Source organism: Amblyomma maculatum, chromosome 6 (genome assembly GCF_055883805.1).
Source record: "Amblyomma maculatum isolate TAMU_Amacu chromosome 6, ASM5588380v1, whole genome shotgun sequence".
In the NCBI taxonomy this organism is placed as follows: Eukaryota; Metazoa; Arthropoda; class Arachnida; order Ixodida; family Ixodidae; genus Amblyomma; species Amblyomma maculatum.
In genome coordinates this window covers 8,452,147-8,472,464 of record NC_139349.1, presented here as the reverse complement: position 1 = coordinate 8,472,464, position 20,318 = coordinate 8,452,147, and the positions used below count along the sequence as shown (strand labels likewise).

General features: G+C 40.5%; 2 protein-coding genes across 7 annotated transcripts in view; both read right to left on the bottom strand.

Annotated features, from left to right (window-relative positions):
• LOC146185023 (polyamine-transporting ATPase 13A3-like) overlaps positions 1–15,826 on the bottom strand; it is a 34,088-nt gene extending 18,262 nt beyond the window's left edge. Inside the window, exons 1-16 of one of the 2 annotated variants that reach the window (XM_084605987.1) lie at positions 15,501–15,826; positions 14,996–15,270; positions 14,191–14,358; positions 13,572–13,711; positions 12,915–13,059; positions 11,972–12,106; positions 10,719–10,785; positions 9,763–9,891; positions 7,861–8,010; positions 6,152–6,262; positions 6,019–6,065; positions 5,036–5,224; positions 4,193–4,254; positions 1,706–1,850; positions 1,149–1,232; positions 176–329 (exon numbers count right to left, since the gene is read on the bottom strand). In XM_084605987.1, the coding sequence (XP_084462113.1) occupies positions 176–329; positions 1,149–1,232; positions 1,706–1,850; positions 4,193–4,254; positions 5,036–5,224; positions 6,019–6,065; positions 6,152–6,262; positions 7,861–8,010; positions 9,763–9,891; positions 10,719–10,785; positions 11,972–12,106; positions 12,915–13,059; positions 13,572–13,711; positions 14,191–14,358; positions 14,996–15,046 (1,777 nt within the window). In that variant the 5' untranslated portion in view covers positions 15,047–15,270; positions 15,501–15,826. The remainder of the gene's footprint in view (positions 1–175; positions 330–1,148; positions 1,233–1,705; positions 1,851–4,192; positions 4,255–5,035; positions 5,225–6,018; positions 6,066–6,151; positions 6,263–7,860; positions 8,011–9,762; positions 9,892–10,718; positions 10,786–11,971; positions 12,107–12,914; positions 13,060–13,571; positions 13,712–14,190; positions 14,359–14,995; positions 15,271–15,500) is intronic. The other variant, XM_084605988.1, reaches the window with a different exon arrangement.
• A 158-nt stretch (positions 15,827–15,984) lies between these two features.
• The window catches only part of LOC146185021 (SAC3 domain-containing protein 1), a 37,145-nt gene continuing 32,811 nt past the window's right edge, over positions 15,985–20,318 (bottom strand). For 3 of the 5 annotated variants that reach the window (XM_084605984.1, XM_084605983.1, XM_084605985.1), the window contains 2 exons: positions 19,798–19,984; positions 15,985–16,192 (listed from right to left, as the gene is read on the bottom strand). In XM_084605984.1, the coding sequence (XP_084462110.1) occupies positions 16,088–16,192; positions 19,798–19,984 (292 nt within the window). In that variant the 3' untranslated portion in view covers positions 15,985–16,087. The remainder of the gene's footprint in view (positions 16,193–19,797; positions 19,985–20,318) is intronic. The other 2 variants (XR_014707961.1, XM_084605986.1) reach the window with 2 other exon arrangements.

Here is a 20,318-nt window from a genome sequence, read left to right as displayed (position 1 = left end):
AAAGCAACGATAAGTCATAAAACTGCAGGTTAGTGCCAACATTCTCACAGAGTAACTTGCCTTTATCAGCCTGACCAGCATCAGCCACTCATATGGACGCAAAGCGTCTTTGAAGCTCTACATCTTGTCACTTGAAAGCTCTCTTAGTGAATCTAGGAAAAAGCATGTTCTGTACCCGTTGCTGGGAGGCACAACTTCTGGATGATCTCTGGGGCACCCTTGCAATAGACGTGAAAAAGGTTGCTGCTTGCTGCTGTGACGACCACAGTCGCCCTTTGCAGCTGGGACTCAAATGGGAATTGCCTCACAATACCCAGGCTTGTGCTGCTCTGCACAGGAAAAGAGGGGGAGCAAGAATCAATAACTGCACATAGTGATAAAAATGCAAACTGCAAGAGCTATGCACTTTTTCCCATTAGAATTTTAAGAGGTAAAGAAAAGTTTATCTTAAAGGGCATCTCCTGAGCTTTTCAAAGATCTGCGCTTTCTAATGAAACCTTTACTTCTCATAATCCTCCTCGTACTCCTGGTCATTGCCACCAAGTTTGTGAGCTGTGCAGCAATTCATTTCTATGCAAACTGATTTTAAAGCTTTCAGTTTTTATGGCCTTAGCTCAGGCAATCTCGTTCAGCAACACTGCCTTTGTGAAATTGCAAACATTAATCGCACATTATTGCCTGCTCCCTGTGTGAACAACTAATTTTGAGGATTGTATTAGGTTGTCTTAGGTTGTCTTAGGCAGTTTGTGAACTGATTCATCATTTCTAGTCAGTATGTCAGCAATTTGAAGTGCGTATGAGTGTTTTTCCAATAATGCCCTCCCATCACTGCAATAGCCAGAGCATTGTCCTTGGCCACGAACACAGTTTCGGACTGCTCTTCTTTCTGTTTCAAAATAACTCTATGTGGTGTGTTGAAGAATGGTTTGTAGTGATGCAATCATTAACTTTAGATGAAAAAATTGCCAGAGTTACTCATTAATCTGAGCCCCAAGCAAACCCACAGCAATAATAAGGAACGCCTAACAGCACTGTGAGCGTACCACTATTTGAAACATCTGTAAAAAGATGCACAAAAATATGTGTCTAATCAATCACACTATGAAATAGAAAAAAGCACACATAAGGTTGGAAGGGGTCTCACTGACCAGTCTCACATTTCTTGGCATCACAATGCGAGCTGGTATCTTGTCAAAGGGAACAGGCTCACCAAGCTTAGGTTCTTCAAGTTTCTGTGTAAAGCAAACAAAACAGTGGTACATGGATTATGCACAAGAGTGGCCCATTTCTTGCATCATATTTGTCACGTTTCATAATAACAATTTGCCAGTACTGTCTGCAAAGATTCTTACACCTGTAAACAGAAGGTTAGAAAACTAAACAGCAGGTTAGATCTAATGAATCATACTAGTAGAGTTGTATGGCTTCCATTGCTAGCTTTGTGAAAGATGGGAGTAATGAAAAGGAGTTTAGAACAATGAAGACTGCTCTGCCCACCAAGGTCAAGGTACATAAATACTACTGCACTTTTTTCAGGCCCACATATGACAGCCATGACGGTTTTTAATTTCTATGTTGCCAGCAGATACCCTGTGGACTAATTTTCAGCCACCAGTGAATAGCAGCTTGAGTGCTGTATGCTAATTTCTTCTATACACATGCTTTTTGCAGCACTATCAGAGCTGATGCAATATCTCATATTTACCCAGTCAATGGTCTGCAGCGTCTTGATGTCCATTTCGTACCCCACCACTTCCCCATCAATGAGATGCAAGGAGTGACATGTCGCCAGAGCCACAAGCATGGGGCCATGTGGAAGAATCTTGAGGTTGTTCACAGCTGGCTGCAACCTGCAGCACACACAAAAAAAATACCTGAAGGTAAAGTAACTGCACAAATACGTTGCTGAATGGCAGCAGAGCCAAATGGCAGCTAATTATGAGTAGCGCGAGTTAATGGGCTCAGTGGCAGTGGGTTCAATTCCCATCTCACCCCGCCATGCCGAAGGAGCTAGTCCAGTTGGTAGCTCCTGCTGCCATGTCATATGGCCTCGTGATGTCACGACTCGCTGATCAATCAGCGCCTGGCCCTGCCACCTACCAAGTACTGGCTTACAGAGGCACACTTGAGATTTCCCGTCCACAACGCCGACAATGCCGGATCTTTTGAAGAATATGGTCATTAATGCTACCACATTAAAAAGTAAACAGCCTTGCTGATATGAAATTTAAATTTAGGACCACATAACCTTAGCCAAATCATGAACATAATTTTTTGTGTGTGAGCCATGCTCTAAAGGTGCATCTTGGCATGAAATGAAAGCAATATTGCTTTTGCTCTAGCGCAGTCACTGGCGAAAGTTCCATGCAAGGCATTCCTAGCATTCTACTTTATCTCGGTAAACACACTGTATTCTTGAAAGTAAGCATACACGCAGACTTTAATGTAGTAGCAGGTACTTTCCTTGCCAAAAAGATTACAGTTAAACCTCGATTTAACGAAGTTGAGGGGAGCCATGAATTATTTGATTAAATTGGGAACTTCATGAAGAGAGAGGCACTTCTCGGTCATTTGATTTGATGAATTCAATCATGCTGAGTACCGGCAACTAGGAAGCTCCCGTGGCCCCATTTTGGCAAAGCTTAAGTAGTGCAAAAAATGTAATTACAGCCCACAGAAACATCCTACACCACTTGTGCGTATGGAAAAAAATGATAATAAAAATTCTTTACTCAACAAGAAGAGCCCCAAGAGCCCCAAGGGCTCTTCATCTCCCAGCAAAGATATCGGTGATCTTTGCCCATGTGAACTTTGTAAGCAAGGACTGCACTGGTTCTTCTCTAGTTCGAAGAGTGTACAGCCCGTCTTTCATCCCTTCGCGTGTTCCACCAAACTGCCACAGCAGACAAAGGGCCTTCACCACATCACCCACCATTACTGAGTTCAATTTAAAATTATATATCTCATATTGCATGGTGCAGTTTGATAAAATCGAGATGAAGGTGCTCTGCGATGTTACCATAGGCTCGCAATCAATAAACCTTCGGTCTCTCTCTACAAAAAAGACCAAAAATTAGCATTTTCACTTTCATTTTTGAAAAAAAAAAAAAAAAAAAACTTATACAAGATTAATTAATCAAAATGAATTAACTTTATTGCTTTGGAAAATTGTGGTCTGTAAACATTGAAGGTAAGTCTACGTTATCATTTTTATTTATCGGGAATGTAGTCTGAATATCGAATGCCAAACACGCATTTGACAGCTTGTTGAAATGTCTTTCACACATTGCATGTATACAAAGTTACATTGCTGCAAGTAGTATTGTCTTCAAAATCATGTTTTTTTTTTATTTGTTTGTTTATTTAAACATACTATTGGTCCCCTCTTTGGACCGTTACAGGAGTGGATTTATAGACAACAAAGATGCAAGTAAACAACACAATAATACAAAAGCCACCAATCAGGTTTAAAAGATAAGAATTCAGCATTCATATGCAGAAACATCGAGTGTTTACGTCTCCTACAACATAAGATACACGAAAATCATCTGTACTTGATGCACAGGAAATGCAAGCGAGGCCATTTTACAAATATGCGCGGCCAAAGCCGTGAACAAGTTTTCAAATTTGCTTCAAAGACAACAAACATTCTGAGCATTCTCTTCAGCGGCATTGCTATCACTGCATGCGCTTGGTTCTCAACCTGATTGACCACGAACTGTTGTCGTCACTGCTTCTGTGGTCCCAGTACCTTTCAATAAACACCCACTTTACAGCACTTTTTTTTTGGAATTCGATACTTTGAACCACATTACCAATTAAGCAAATCTAAGCTTTAAAATTTATTTTGAAGTTTAAAATTTAATATTAAAAATTATAAAGAAAATGGTTATGGCCTTCAACTTTGCATTATAATACTCCCCCATAAAATTAAAAATATGATTAGTTAATTCCAGTTAATAATTTTGTAACAATTAACATCTGTCACACATATGACCAGCACAGATTACAACAACAAAGCTATCGCAGATTTTAGAATAAAAATCTGTAAATAGTTAAAGAAAAAATGGCCTTGTATAGCAAATGACGTTATGTCGAACACCTAATGTATGGAGCTCCATTCTGCCACTTTAGCTACATGGCCAAACCTGTACACAATGGGCAAACAATGAAAGCACTAGTATTTCCTCACCCTGCATTTTCGCATGGGATGACAGCTGCAATATCCAGGCAGTCCTCTGTCAGTGTTCCTGTCTGCACAAAACAAAAAGAGGAGGGAGCAAGCGGTTTGCCTAATTTGTATAAAAGCAAACTGGAATTTCTTCAGGTGGAAGTGTTTAGCAGATAGCTAAATTTCACATAAGGGTACACAGTTTTTAGGTGCCTATATACTACATCGTAGGTAATTCCAATTTCACTAAGTCCGTATGCCTGCAGCTACATAGGCACAGATATCTGCAGTTGCCAAGTGTTTGAACCACAACGAGAAAAAGTGCAGCTGTTCGTGTTAGAGGTCCATCTCATACTATTCACAGGGAAAGCAGATGATGAGCACCAAGCTGAGTACTATTCAGAAGAATAATGCTCAGCTACTGAGACAGAGGAGCTGGGTTTTATCCCCAGAGCACGGGCTGCGTTTCGATCGAGGCAAACTGTGTCGTGTTTGAAGTAAGCACATGGTAAAGAGCTTCAAGTGATCTGAATTTGTCAGCAGCCTTCCACTACAGTAACCCTCAGAGCCACTGCGTGTTATTATACCATACTCCTAAATATTTCAGTATGTTCTACTGCACAAGAGACCGTGTCAATGCAGAGCTTGTCCTCTTCTCTCACTGAACGTACACTGCACTGTTAGACCAAATACATTGGTCAAGGACAGGCAACCTGCAGGGAGTCGGTGGACCGTGTTATAGTTGTCTCTCAAGTACACAAAGACTGCAAGAGCTCATTCACACAGCTATCACTCTGAAATGTTTGGATATGAACCTGACGGTCCTAATCTACACTATACATAGCAGCCACCATTATGACCTACCTTATCAAAGCAGACCACACTTAGTGCTCCGCAGAAATTTATGTAGCTAGAGTTGAGGCAGTAGATGTCGTTTTTCTTCAGACGCCTCTGGGCTGAGGCATTAATGCTGGTCAGTACAGCTGGTAGCAGTGGAGGCACCACAAAAGTGGCCACATCAATAACAATGATGGCTATGTCTCGAGCAAATGCCTGAAAAGAACAAGAGCGGAATAGGAGGTACACTAAACTTGACCTGGTGGTGATGAGAAAATATTTCCACGTGTTGCTAGCAGAAGCTTTTATTCTTACCATGTAATGCTTAGTGAATGCATATGTTGAAAACATATGCATTCAGATTAGTGAAAAATGAGGCAGACTAATAAGAATCACCAATTCTCACAGCAATGAAAGGTGTAAGAATTACTTAAAAGAGGCAATGGTTAAGCTTGTCACAATATGTCTATGAAACATCTGTACCACTATTAATATAAATTAATGCATTATGCGCTGTGAGTCCATGAGTGGTTCACAGCAGCTTTCAGTTTTGAAACCATAGTGTTGCAAAGAATATAGCTAGGTCTAATATTTGAAAAGTGCATCCTCCATAATACTTTTTCTTTTAAAAAAGATGCACTCTTGGTGCCAAAGGTTTGTGGGATGAGATCTGCACTCAATCTCTCAATGCATGTACAGCTTGAAATTTAGAGGGGCAATTCATACATTTCATTTGTTTGTTTATTTAGATCACTATTACTCTTTCAGAGACTGTTCCAGGAAAGAGTGAAATTGAGTGGTAAACACTACAGAAATATGCACAGGCAGGCAAAGGAACTTAAATCAAGATTAAGACAAAGACAAAGCCACTATGAAACATGTACAGTAGGACTTGTGGTTTCAGGCTGTCAGCATAAACCATTCCAATATGCAGATTTTTGTCAAAAATGCTACGCCCAGCTAATTTATGGCACAAGTAAAAAACATTTAAGAGAAACAAAAGTACTTACACCGAGGCTGCTGAATATGATACCAGTGTAAATCATTGCCGGTATTCCTAGACAAAGAAGAAAATTATCGTCATGCTGATGCTTTGAGGAAAAGGACACCATTAGGGTACATACAAAATAAAACTGTACTCACCAAGAATGAGGAATATCACCATAGACTTCAACACATCTGCATGTAGTTTGAAGTGAACAGGTTTTGGGAACAAGATTGTTCTCACCAGTTCTCCTTTCATGGTATTAAAACCTGAAAATGCAGCCTGTTTAGCACAGCACTTTCTAAATGACGGGTTCATCCTACGAGGCCAACATTTTTAAAATCTGTGCAATGCAGTCTAGTATAAAAAAAAAAAAAAAAACATTAAAGAACCACTGTCCACTCTCTGGTCGAAAATATTTCCTTCCTCCTTGACTGTGAGGCTTCGCCCCCAGAAAGCAAGGCCGAAAAAATGTTTTTGAGAGGAGTAACTAATAATGCAGTTACAGCCACTGCAATCACCCGATTCTGTCCTGTTTCTCTTTCCCCGTTCTTTCGCAAAAGTTTTTCAATCTCCTGCCCAGTCGTCTAGCTTCCGAAAGCCAAATTCCCCTTCCTCCTCTGCGTTTGGCAGGAGGTGGTGCGTGGCACTTGCGTGCGCGAAAACGAAACAGGCAAGGGAGCGCGCACCGCTGCATTCATTGCATCCAGTCTGGCCGTGGCAAGGGAAAAGCGTACAGCAAGTGGCGCACATAATTAGCCGTGTACGCCCATCCTTCACCCGTCAGTAAGCGAGATGGACCAATGAATGTCATCGCTACTCCGACGTCAGTCTAGCGGCTCGTAGAGAATGGGGAAGCTGGTTTCCTGAAAGGGAGGATGAAAGAGCTTTGATTTGCATTTTTGCTGCGTTGCGGCGCGTGTATCGCTGTAGCATTTTGTGCAAACTATCTCCGGTGCCTGATCAAAGCATTGGGCTCCTTTGCTTAAAAAGTCATACCCTGGACAGTGGCCCTTTAAGGGTGTTGGGCTCTGGGCTTTCAGAGCGTTTTGAAAATGCAAGATCAGCAGTACATGAAAGCTGTTTTTGAATCTATATATGACTAAGAGGATAGAAAGTGAAAATATAATTTTCAATTTCCTATTTAACTAAAATCAGCTATTTCACTTTTTAGAAAACCTGCACAAGGCAGCTACATATTTAGAAAGTTCCATTTGTACAAATTCTCGCAACATGGCCCCCATTTTAAGACGGTCAACTCCCAGCTTCTATCTCAATCTGCATGCAAAGCGGTGGTAACACACGTTTACCTGCGTGACTTATTGCAATAGGCGAAGCGAACAGCTGTTTAATTTTTTTTTTCTCTGGCTACCAGTACCGAAGAAACGCCATAAGCAATAGCTGTGTCACATTTGCACGAAGCTTTGTCATCACCTGTCACTGCCTTGCATGCATAATTATGCAAATTTAGTTGGAAATTTCAAGGGGACTACCACAGAACATAGGCACGCTATGAGAATACTGCCAAATTAATGGTCTAAGAATATGACCGCCTCTATGTTCTCAAAATCGACACAGACACCATGTGCATAAATAAGAAATTTATTGAGTAATTTTTGTTAAATTAGGAGACAAATGACAACAATATCCTCTCAGTTCATGCCTAACTGATCACGTAATCTAGGTGGTATTACTCATTGTTTCGTTTTTAATAACCTTGATCATCCTGTATATCCTTCTTACTCAAAATACCAGAGAGTCAATACGAAGATATTTTCTGTCACGACCATGGATTGTTTAACAAATGTGGAGACGAAGCATGCTGCCATGTTTCTTGGCCGCGAGCTACTTCAGCCAGGCATCTCACCAGTTCTGTAGACAACTGCTTGCACTCTGCCGTTGGTGCTCCTCGAGTGGAGTACACTTGTGCCGCAGAAGAGCGTATTTCTTTTGTTTGCAGAACAAGTGTAGCCATCTTCTGCACACACTGGAACTTTTGTGATAGGGAAACTTTCACCTGCAGTGTATGGAGAGTGTCACAGCATCTGTCAGTTAAGTGGGTGATAATCCTGAGAGTTAGCTCTCCTGGTAGAGGAAAATAACATTTGTGGGTTTTTTCTTGTTTTACTAATATACTCCGAGTCCTTGCTATCACAGTATTTCATACAGAAGCAGCATTAGACGAAAACTAAAGCTCAGTTTATGCCTGGCATATACATTACTCACTAATTTTGTCCAAATTAAACTCCTGTACACCGTCTGCGAATAAGGCAATCAAAAATGCATCATTTCACGTAGAAAAGAGTAGTAGAGATGATGTCATTTGATACTAAGAAGACAGAAGAAGACACTAAAAGAGAACAGGTGTCTAGGTTAATTGGCATGGATCTACCTGTGCGTGCTGGCTACTTTTTAAGTGAAATGAATAGCATTTCAGAAGGAAACACTGAGAAGGCATTGGGCATTCCTTGATGCAGATACTGCATGCACTGCCCACCAACTGCAAAATTATGTACAGCATATATGTAATTGTTACTGATGACAAATAATTTCAGTGCGAAAGCACTCGTACGCTCACTATGACTGACTAAGGATTCTGTCTGATCTACCTTGTTTGTGCCATCGCTCTAATTGGCTAATCTGTTTCGTGAGGTCACAACCATGTGGCCTCAAGCAGGTAATTCAACTAAGACCAGTATAGCAGCTCCAACGCTCGAATCTCCCCGATGAGACTTTCAAGTTCACCGGCCAACAGAGAGGGTGATGGAGCCTATGATCGACCAATGATTGACCATGACCGCTTGTAGTGGTTTCATGTTTAAAAAAAACAAATAGATAGAGTAGATTCAGTCAGCTTCAAGCCCGGGCGCTTGGGTTCAGTAGCTGCGTCTCAACCACTGAGCTACCATGGTAAGTGCTTTCACTCGTTATAACCAGGTTTAAGTAGGGTTAAGCATTTGCCATTTGAAGCAGCGGCTTCCAGATGGTGCCACAATTAGGGTTAAACCCGTTGCCTCCGTGATTAAGCACGCTGTTGCAACTGGAGCTGATCATGGAGGCCATGGTTAAACCTTCGCCACTTGATGCGGTGGCTCCTAGGTGGTGCCACATTTATAGCTGAAACTGCATCACACCAGGTCCATAGCCAGAGAAAGTTTATATCAGGAAAGTACTTTGTAAAGAACAGAAGTTGCACCAAGTGTAAAAAAGTAAGACAAAAATAAGCCCATGCAACTTTGCACTATAATCGGTTTAGCAGAGATACCACTAGCCAATTTTATTTATTTGGGGCAAATTAGACAACTACTGCAGCCAAATGTTATGTTTACATTGTTGCTATATGGGGACAATGTCTGAAAACTTCAAATAAGCAATGAGAGGTCTCGTAACGAAGAGCTACCGGTTAATTTCAGCCAAAAAGAGAGGCCTTGGCATTACAAAATATATAAGCTAATTTGCAATTTGTCTCCACTTAAATGCAGCGACGATGGCTAGGATTCAATCTCATGACCCTGGGCTCGGCAGTCAAATGCCACAGACACCAAGTAATTGCAGTGGGTGCAGCCAAATATGGCATAGGCAAAAAGCTAAAGCTGATGCCACTGCTGTGTAAAATATAGGTGCAGATGAGCCAGGAATCCAGGAGAAAACTCAACTACATTGCTAATGCAACTCTAGGCATGGATAAATGAAAAATTTGGTGTGTCCAGGCACACTGAAACAATGCTACAAGAGCACTGTGAAAACAACAACAAAGATTTAGACCTACCTGTGAGCATGCTCTCACTGACAATGCAGTCACCATTAATGAGGACAGCATCACACTCCATGATGTGATGCTTCTCAGGAAGGATGATCACATCACCAGGTACAAGCTGCTTGGAGGACAGGGTCACCTCTGCATATAGATCATGCAGGTACTCAGTGCACAAAGCTTGTTCTAGACTTTAGCAAGAGCAACTCTGGAGAAGCAAGGAAGCCTGTACATCAACCGCCTCAGCTTGTGCTATGAATTCGTGGAAGAAATTAAATAGTGCTCTCTGCTTTGTGCTCTCAGGTCGCACAATGCAATGACATTCCTCTCCTTTTACTATTCTAGTCTGTCGGTGGTACAGCCTAGAAAACATTGACTACTTTCAGTATTGCATAAACTGCAAACTATGGTTGTCCTTGCTATTTAACTAGTTCTCATTGCATTACTCTTCAGGATTGGCAGAGGGACACACACATTCTTAGTTTGAAAGAAAGCATCACAAAGTTACACACAGCACGCCAAGAAACTAAATACAACAAGGAAGTTGAACGCTTTTCAACTGTTCCTTCTGGTATGCAGACCTTGGTGTCAATTCTTCATAAACTATAACAGTCTGTGGCATAAACTCGACGTTTTATAACTGTATGGTGTTTGTTATTTTGGCTTGACTGTCCATAGGCACGCAGGAGCAGGAACAGACACAGAAACGACAGGTAATGACACAACCTGAATTCAAAAGAAAGAAAGATGCTTACACTGCAGTTACTGCAAACAAAATAAGATCTGCATTACCAGGTTTAAAACCCTAGAAAGGTAGGCACTCTAAAGGGCCAAAAAACGGTAAGCACTCTTGCAATACTTTCTTGATGTGCTATGCTTACTGTACTTATATATTACTGGACTGTTGCACGCAACAGGGCTGTAGTAGCCTGAGTGGATAACTAAGCATGCAATATCATGCTCGTACCTACCAGTTGCATCTCGAAGCACAGTCACAGCAGACTCTGTGTGGACAGCCTCTTTGAGGGCTCTTGTTTGCTGAAAGGTAAAATTTGCTGGATGTGTATGCTGAAGCTTCAACGTCTTTTAAAGTGCAAGTTGCTGAAAATGTTCCGCCAAAGGTTTATCGAATATTTCGTATTCTTATGGAAAAATCTCCGAGGGCATCTAAACTAAAATCTCAATTTCGGGCACATGCATGTGAAGAAACTTGTTTCCATCATTACACTCAAGCTTTATGCCTCCACCTTTTAATATAGAACAAGCCTACATTACTGCTTGAAAAGCATTGCTGCATATCTGGTATCTTTTTTTTTTTAAATCGTGCATATACTTTCAGTGTTATTGTGTTAAAAAGTGTCACTGCAAGGACTGCTCGGTAACTAAATATGAATTTAATGGTGTATTTTGAGTTTGTAAATAAATAAATACAAATATTAGACTTCAAAATTTTACACCATGACTTTTTTCTGTTTCTAGCAGTACTGGGAACACTTAGTCAATTAGCTGTACGTTATTTGATAACAAGCCTTCTCACCTAAGTGACTCTGGTTTCCCAGACTTGTGATCACTGAGCAGTACGATATCAACAAAAGAATGCAGAAATGTCAGAAGGTGTTCACAATTTTGCAACATATAGGCCTATTACTCTGATATGAGGCAATCGTACAGATAGTAACCTCAGAGCACCCTAGCTGCCATCCAACTACTTACCACTAGAGGAAAAGCAAAATGCCCTGCAGGGTTTGCAACTACTATTTCAGGGAGCTCAAGCTCTCCATGTACATTGGAGCTTAATGCCAATGCGGTTAAATGAATGCAGTATTCCACAGCTAGAGAGAATACAGAATGCATAGCTTTTAGAAAAGTCAGTGGTGCACAATAAGTATTGCTATTTTGTCCTTTTCTTTTTCTTTTTTTGCAAACATATAATCTGCTCATCATCAGTGCTACCACCTTTACACAGATGCTGATCAATTTTCGTTGGCATGCTGAGCCTCAAGCAATCATAAAAATGCCAATTAATAAAAGTAAAGATAATGCTTGAAAATACTAAGGTTAGTGGAAACACTTATATCGCCATGAGGTATAAAATGAACATCACAGTTTTTATGCCCTCACAAATTTTTCGCAGCCATGACAGCGCAGATTCGTAACAGTATTTTCTGTTTTTCTTTGGGAAATGGACAGCCACAGTAAACTCCATGCTAAAGAAAGCAATTACCTTTCGGGTTTGCCAGACTGATACACTCACAGATATGACAGAGAGCAAGACAACGCAAACACCAAACTGGTAGTACACCTGTACCATCCACACAATAACGATGAATAACTGGTACACATAAAATGGACTGAAGACCTGGAAGATCAAAAATCAAACAATAAAAAGCCTGTATTTCATAAACAATTCATCATTCTGTATGCAAGTTAAAAGTGCACAGACTCCAGAAAAAGACTGCATTTCTAGTTGTTTATTGAAGTTAAAAAACAGCTATACAACAGCAAACTTACTAGAACTAGAAAAAGTAAAGGTAAGCAATGGAAGCACCCACTGTAGATGGAGGTAATGTTTCGTTCATGTCATGATACAGTTTCATAAAATTTCTGTCAAGTTGGTAATGTTTCGTTCATGTCATGATACAGTTTCATACAATTTCTGTCAAGTTTTCAAACTTTAAAAGTGAAGGTGCAGCCAATATAATGTGGAACACACTTTAATTGGTATTTTAGCTGTTCTTGCTCCTTACATAGTGGAAATTTGGAGGTATGTTATCCTTGCACGCAATAGTATCAGTGATGCTGATATGCATGACAGATTGAACATTCCCATTTCTATTTGGCAACACTCAAAAAGAGTTGAAACTCTGCAGTCTGTTTCGTATTAATCTGGCCATGACTGAACATGCAGTTCAGAAGAAAACATAAGTTACTTCTGGCAACACGTCTGCATATAAAACTGTCAACTTTGAAGTGAGGTGCTACACCTATAAACATTTGGCCAAATACATGCTAGTACAAATGCTCCATAATATGAGAGTAAGCCTTCAGCAGAAGATCACTTTTTTCCATTTCTTTTTGTTCTCCAGCAGTGCACAGTTAATTGTCCATTATGCATGACTTTCTAATTAGTATGATCACTGCGCATGAATCATGCCTCAAACACATACCTCATTTATGACGAGCTTGTACACAGGAGTCATCTCTATACGTAGCGAATTCTCTCCAAACAGGCTTTGCTGGTAGTCAACATCTGAGCCTGACAGACCTGATGACATAGTGAACAAGTCTTGGCAACTGTCCACTTCGAGCCCACTACAGTGAAATACGATAAAGAAAATGTAATGTACAATAAAGCAGGAGTCACATGACTAAGCATAGCTCGCGCAGGGTCCAGCAGCACTGCTAACAGTTCTAGTGAAGACATCTGGCCATGTTTATACGAGCGGCATGGTTTTCATATGGCATTCAAGCTAACTTGAGTGCTGGTGTTGTGCCAATGCGGGCACATAAGCTATCCAAGGCACCAAAACTTTCTGGATAAAAATCCAAAGTTGTCTTCAGACCACGAAGCTGCTTTTTCCAGAGTTGCATTCTTTTTATTGTATTACTGTAAGCTCAGTGCTTTGCTAGCTCAGTCTTTAGTGCTCTGAAGCAACGCTTCTGACAATTTTCTTCTTAAATTTTAAAATTAAGTCCGCTTCTTTCTTATGAAAAGAAGCGAAGCGCTTTACCCATCGTATTCATTTAGAAGCACTCATGCATAAATTAAATGTGCCAGATATATGTACCAGCCGATTTCAAGCAATTTGTAAAATGCACCTTACTCTAGTTTCACAAAGCGCTGAAGGTCTCTCTTCCATATGTATTTTATTCGCTTGTTGAAAAAGTAGCAGTAACTGCAGCCATCTTTCAGTGGCCTACTGCTTTGGAAGACTGATTCTATAAATTCTTGTGAGTACTTGTCCTGCAAAATTCAGCACAGTCATGCCACAACAAATTAGACGCTGTTTTAATATAATGTATGCCTTTTAATTGCTTTAATGCATAAAGTGTGCAATGTGGCATGCAAAATAAGGTCAATAAAGCCAACTTTACAAGGCGGAAACTAAATAACAATTAAAAGGCAGACAGTAGGCATACAACAAATTTTTGTGTGATCATGCAGAGTTTTATACTTGTTGCGAGTTGTTTCTAAATTACAACGTAGCAGGAACAGGAGCACTTAGCAAGGAACTAGTTAGGAAATGGAGAATGTTTGCTTTCAATATTTGCAAAAGGCTTAAATATAATGCTGAAGATCAGAAATGAAGGCTACAAGTTAAAAATAACCATGCTGTGAAAGTAGCATCCAAGGAACACTAAAGAGCTTCCTTGTGCCAAGCCTGGCACCCTGTTTCAGCTGCAGCCAAAAGGCAAGTAAAAAGAGCTGAAAGATGATCTTACTTTCAGGAGCACTTTCTGTGCCTCATCAGGATGGCACAATACGTGTGTCAGCTTAAGCAAGATGCTTCGTTTCCAGGAGGCGAGTATTAAAGGAACTCCGGCAGTCAGAATGATCACAATCCACCCAATAGCAGCCTTTCTCAGCGCCCATTTGTAGCCTTCTAATGTCTGCACAAAAAAAAAAAAAAAAAAAAAAAAAAAAAAAAAAAAAAGAGGAGGAGTGACTTATATAGCGATGCCTTCACCTCCTATGTTAGGAAAGAGGCCTCACTGATCTGAGGATGGCATTCTAGTTCATTTTGTAAAGTTTATTTGGGAAAACTCTCTTTCAAGCTGATGTGAAATTGGATGACACTAGAGATTACCTTATTATATTCAGCGACATCTGGCATCTATCCATACACGTGAATATATGTATGTATAGCGTGGTATCTTGTGTATGCCAGTGGTAATATGAGCATGCACAATACTGATGCATGCATAAGGTGCGAGTGGCCAAGCAGTATCAATCTGGATTTGGTCTCTAGCTTCAACAAATACTAGCAAAAACTTTCGGTTAAGCTAGCCTCCAAAGCAGTAAATACTTGCAGTCGCTGCATAACATCTTGCATGGCCAATAGCTAAAATGAAATAATCTGCCAATTTGTAAGGTCTGTTCTTTTTAAACGTCTGGCTAATAGTAAGCCATCAAGCAATTCTGAGATGCATCACTCTTTTCTCCACATTTACACAAGGCCTTTAGAGGAGAATTGGCACAGGCGTCAGCAGTCAAGAAGCAGCCAAAACAAAGTCCCCATGGACTTACCATTTCGTCTTCATAGCCCATGTTAATCTTGTAAGCACTGGTTTTACCCATGGTTGAGAATGTGCACCACTGGAGAAGAACGTGTTGCCCCTTTGCCAAGCAAACAGTCTTTCGGAATGGCAGAAGTCGAGGCTTGAAGGCATTGAATGGGGCTTGCAAGTGAGAGAGGGAGTGGCCTCGTGAAATGGAGCGAGGGACCCTTTAGAGTCGCCAAGACATCCTTTGTGTACGCGTTGAAAAACTCCCTTTCTGCCCTCCCTTGGCTCTATCTACATCTGCACACACAAGCCCACAAACAGCATAGCACATGAAAGCAGTGCTTCCTGCACAAATTCTGCACACAGTTTGTCGAGATTCCACTGAAAGCCTAGTAGTGATATCCTAGATTTTAAACTACTGCTTAGTTACTCTACTGTGTACTCAGCTTGTTATAGTTTTATACCAAGATGACAACAGGAAAGAATTACAAGAGGTTCCAAAAAACATGTAGTAACAACTGGCTTACTTCAGTTAAGGTGATCAAATAATCCTGGCCTGCTAACCACCAAGCAGCATGACCTCCACACCAACTTACTGCCACATGTTGCAAGCGGCACCGCCCAGGTGCCTATCTAGGCGTTATCTTGGCATGCGCTTTTATCTCTACACTAACACAGCTCGCCCAACTCTTCACACATCCCCTCCAAAGGAAACACAAGATAAAGAGTCCTAAGAATTGCACTAACCCATACCTTAGGCAGAGAAAAAATTTGTGTTAGCATAATTAAGCACTAACACTTAATCAGACAGCCATTCAGTTTGTGTCAATAAATGCATGCCAACAACCCTCGCACTAGCTTAAAATTCATGAAGTGTGCTATTAAAAAATTTTCATTAAACAACTAAAATAACAACTTCAGTTAATTTTTTATTAACCTTGTCAAGGTTGTCTTGGAATTCATATGTTGCCACGAGAGACAGCATGCCGCAAGAACAGAAAACAAAAAATAAAAAATAAAACTTTTTATTTTGATGACTGAATAAATTACAAAAGCTTTCGCACTTGCTTTTGACAAAGAAGCACGCTTGTCTCACACAAGCTGCTGCTTATCGTCATCTTCCTTGGTGCAGCTGTCTTTTGGTATCAGGGCAGAGCAGAAGGCCAACATCAGTTGAGGACAGAGTCTTTACGAGAGCTGGATCTCGTAATTTTCTGCTCTGTAAGTCAACAGAGCAAAAGATTTTAATTACATGCTTAGGCTTAAAACCTATATTGGCTGGCTTGTAAGAAGTTATGCTTTCTATTTAATGATGCTCTAAAGGCTTTTTACTTGGGTTGCAATGTCAGCACTTACCGTTACCTGCAAAATTTTACACAGCTCAAGTATTTTCTACACTGCAACCGGTGTTTCCAATTAGCGGTTATCCCTCTAAATTCAGTGGGCTTTTACACTGTTTAGCAAGCAAAAAATGTGTTGCAGGAGGCAAGATGTTTAGCTATTTCTAGGCCCAATGGCTTTCTTTATAGCGGTTTTTGGCTGTTCCACGATCTTCATTTAGAATAGCCTAATTTTCTTAATTTTATACTCATTTCTGCAAAAGAATGTCACTTTGAGCGCATGACATCATCGAGATGTCAAGGTGGCAAATATCAGAACCCATCCAATACACCTTGAATTGATAAAAGCGGGATTTCCTAATGGCATCGTCGAGTCTTTGTTGCCGGACACAAAGTCCAGCGAACTGGATCGGTGAAGTATATACAGAAGTTTAGGAAAGACTGGCTGCAGGTCTCTATGAATCCGTCATGAGAAAAAAATCACTGCCACTGAATTGCAATGTAAGATGCCCACTCTCATCAGCTGGGAGAACTGTGGGAGCACAGCTACATTAGGGGACAAAGTAAAAAAGTGCAAGCATGCTTCTAACAAGAATTTCTTCTTCAAGCTTGCCGAGTCTGCCTTCTCCATGCTGATGCTGTTTTGGTGAAAAACTGGGGTTGGACGCATGTCCACTCAACTAAACATTATGAAATGGGAACAAGGAACCTAATATGAACAGAGATGACTAATTCCACTGTAATTATTTGTGCAGGACTCCAAAGGTTCAGAAAATGCTGCCCAAACCATGAACTGCTCACCAATGCAATCCAAAATATTGTCGCAACATAAAGGCGTACGTCGGCAACAGTGCTGAAATTTCGCCTAGAACCACTACATGAGCGAACAGTCACTAAGGAATGTTCAGAAACTCAAGACGAAGCAGACCCTGGGTGTTTCCACGTAAGATCAAACAAAGCATGGTCGATCGGCCTTTTATATTTATTTCAAAATTTTATATATTGTTGCCTGATGTCTGGAAAGAAGAGATCTGCAATTGGTTTTGCTACCAAAATTTTTTTTGAGGCACAGGAAATTAATAATGATGAAAAGGTGGAGTGCCACACTTATCTTCTTTGCTGTTCTGGCCAACTTTGGTTGGCCACTTGTAAAAAAACAGGGCTGTCTTTTTGCAAGTGAAAGTGTCTTCAGTCAGCAGCATTTAGCCGCAAAAAAAAGAAAGTAAAAAAAGAAATGCTTTTGCAACTCTGATCCAGACCTACAGAAGGCGGGCAGGAAATTTCTGAGAATAAGAGTATTCACAGCCCGAAGTTTCTAGTAAAAAAGTAAAAAGAAAACAAACCGCTTTCAGTTATATTTATAACATTGGTTACATTGTGTACAGACTGAATAAGAGTAAAAAAACATAGAAATAAAATTTTTGATAGAAATGTTAAATTTAGCTGCTTTTAACAGGCTGTGGAGCTTCCTGTTGTGGGTTTTTTTGCTTTTTACTTGGCAGCACTGACTGCAAACTGCAAATGTTGTCAGCGAGAAAAAAAAAGGAGCTCGACCGCTGCAGGCGAACAATTTAGCACGTTGGCTCGAGCTTTAATGAATTTAATCCTAGGTCCACAATTCTGGCATCAATGTGTACATTACGAAACAGTGATTCATTTGGTACCACTCAAGCTTCTTTACAACCACTGGTTCGCCCGCCCTCGAATGCGTAAGATTACTTGCTCTTGGGCTAGTTGGTTTTGATTCATAAATAAAGTTAATGCCACAAAAAACAGACAAGCACATAGGCAGACGTCTTGTTTACCTATGTGTTTGTCTGTTTTATGCACCGTTAAATTTATTTAACTATGAACCTCCGAAGGTCGCTACCCCATTACGGTTTTGAGGACCAAAGGTCGTCTGTGTGAATCCCTCAAACATGTTAGAATTCCGCTCAAAATAATTCTATGCGCCATATTGTGCCAATTCATTTCACAAAATTGAGAACCCTGTACCTCAAACAGTGGGCCACAATTTTACCACCAATGGTCATTGTAAGTGGAGACACACACGCTCATTACCAGGTGGAGCATAGAAGGCCAGTCGAAAAAAGGAAACATGCAGTCTGAGAACAACAGAGAAACGAACGGACGAGAAAGCGGCAAATGTAAGTAGTAAGAGGAGCTAACGCTCTTAAAATGTTATCACATGTAGACAGACACTGTGGGATATATAACTTCAACTGTTTCAATGTATGAAGAAATGGAGTCAACACTGCTATTGGGCACTGCCTCTTGAATTATTGTACAACAATTCCTTCTTTGTCTTCTCTGTTTTTTTTTAAGTCCTAGAGTCTGCTTTATTTTTTTATTTTTTTTTTCATTAAATTATTCCAAATCTTGCCCTCTATATTTTTCTACCTTTCATTTAAATCTAGCTATTTCTTCGTCCTGGTCCTGCATACTTATTGATTAGCCTTCTAGTAGTAATTTTCTACCACTGTGAGTCAATGATTTTATTGTATACAGGGTCCACTATGAAAGTAATGTACATGTTTTATTCCATACCCATGGTACATTCCAGCAATTTGTAATGAGCTACTATTCTTATAGGTAAACTTGGAGCAGTCATTTTGTACCTTATCATTAATGAATAATACCACAAAATATATGCTTACTCCCCTCAATTTTTCAGCTTACAATGATATCTTGATTAAATTCAACACTGTAGTTATGAATGTCCTATTTTTCTTTTAGGTACCACATATTTCCTATGCTGCTGGGCATTGCCACACAAGCTAAGAATATATATTTATGCATACTCTGTACATTTCTGGCTAGACTGAATAAAATATGTTATTATATCTAGCAGCTTTATATTATTGAGAGAAAAAAATTTTGTCCACTGATTGGTTTGGTCTGTAACGTCCCAAAGCGGCTCAGGCTATGAGAGACGCCGTAGTGGAGGACTCCTGAAATTTCGACCACCTGGGGATCTTTAATGTGCACTAACATCGCACAGCACACGGACGCCACTCCGTTTTGCCTCCATCGAAATGCAGCCGGCGGCAGTCGTAACGAATCCGTGTACTCCGGCACAATAGTCGGGTATCTTACCACTGTACCACAGCGGCGGAGCGGGAGGGACTTTTTCCACTGATGATGAGCTAGTGACTAGTGCAGTATATTAAAAGCAAATTTTGCACTTCCTACACTATATAAGTGCTTACACTACTTACGAAAGCATTCATTTTACTACATTGCATTAAGATGCAAAGATTTATCACATGCCAATCCCTAGACATGAGTAATAGGTGACCATTTCGAAGAGTTCAGAAAAGACCACTGCTCTAAGTTGAATGCCAATTAAGCACAATTTACTCAGAAAGTGCTCAATCAGCGGCACATGCTTTTAGCTTCTGAATCACAATGACAACAATTTCTTTGATCACGTGTATCATGCGCCGCCCCATGCTCCCAGCCGTCTGTAGCACGAGAGCCTTACTTGTTTCAAACTGAAATCTCCACTGCCTTTGAGGAACTTCACTTCAGAGTTTTTCACAAGCAGCTGGTAGAAAAGGCACAGTTCTTTTGCCTCCGTATTAGTGCAGCATAGCCAGCGAGCCAATACGGAGAGAGGAAACTTGCAGTTCTGGGAACTGAACGCCACTGTCATGACTTGAAGAGCTGTCCTAGACAAACAAAGGTATGCCACTCTTTGAAACACACTGGAGTGCAAAATGGTACACAGAAGCATGCTCTGTTGGCCACAGGTGGCATTGAGAAGGCAAATCTCAGCATACAGTGCACTTTTGTAAAGTGCTGCTTTAGTTCATTCAACATGAATCCCATTTCGATAAAAATTTGCCGTGTAATGTCACACACGCAACCTTTAACCAAGCAGAACACTTGTAGACTGTAGAAGCCACATGAAGATGGCATTTTTGTAAGCTCAGGCTTTACCAAGTTTTGGCAGCAATATATGCAAAGCATGTTTACTAGTAATGAGAAACAAAGCAATCAATG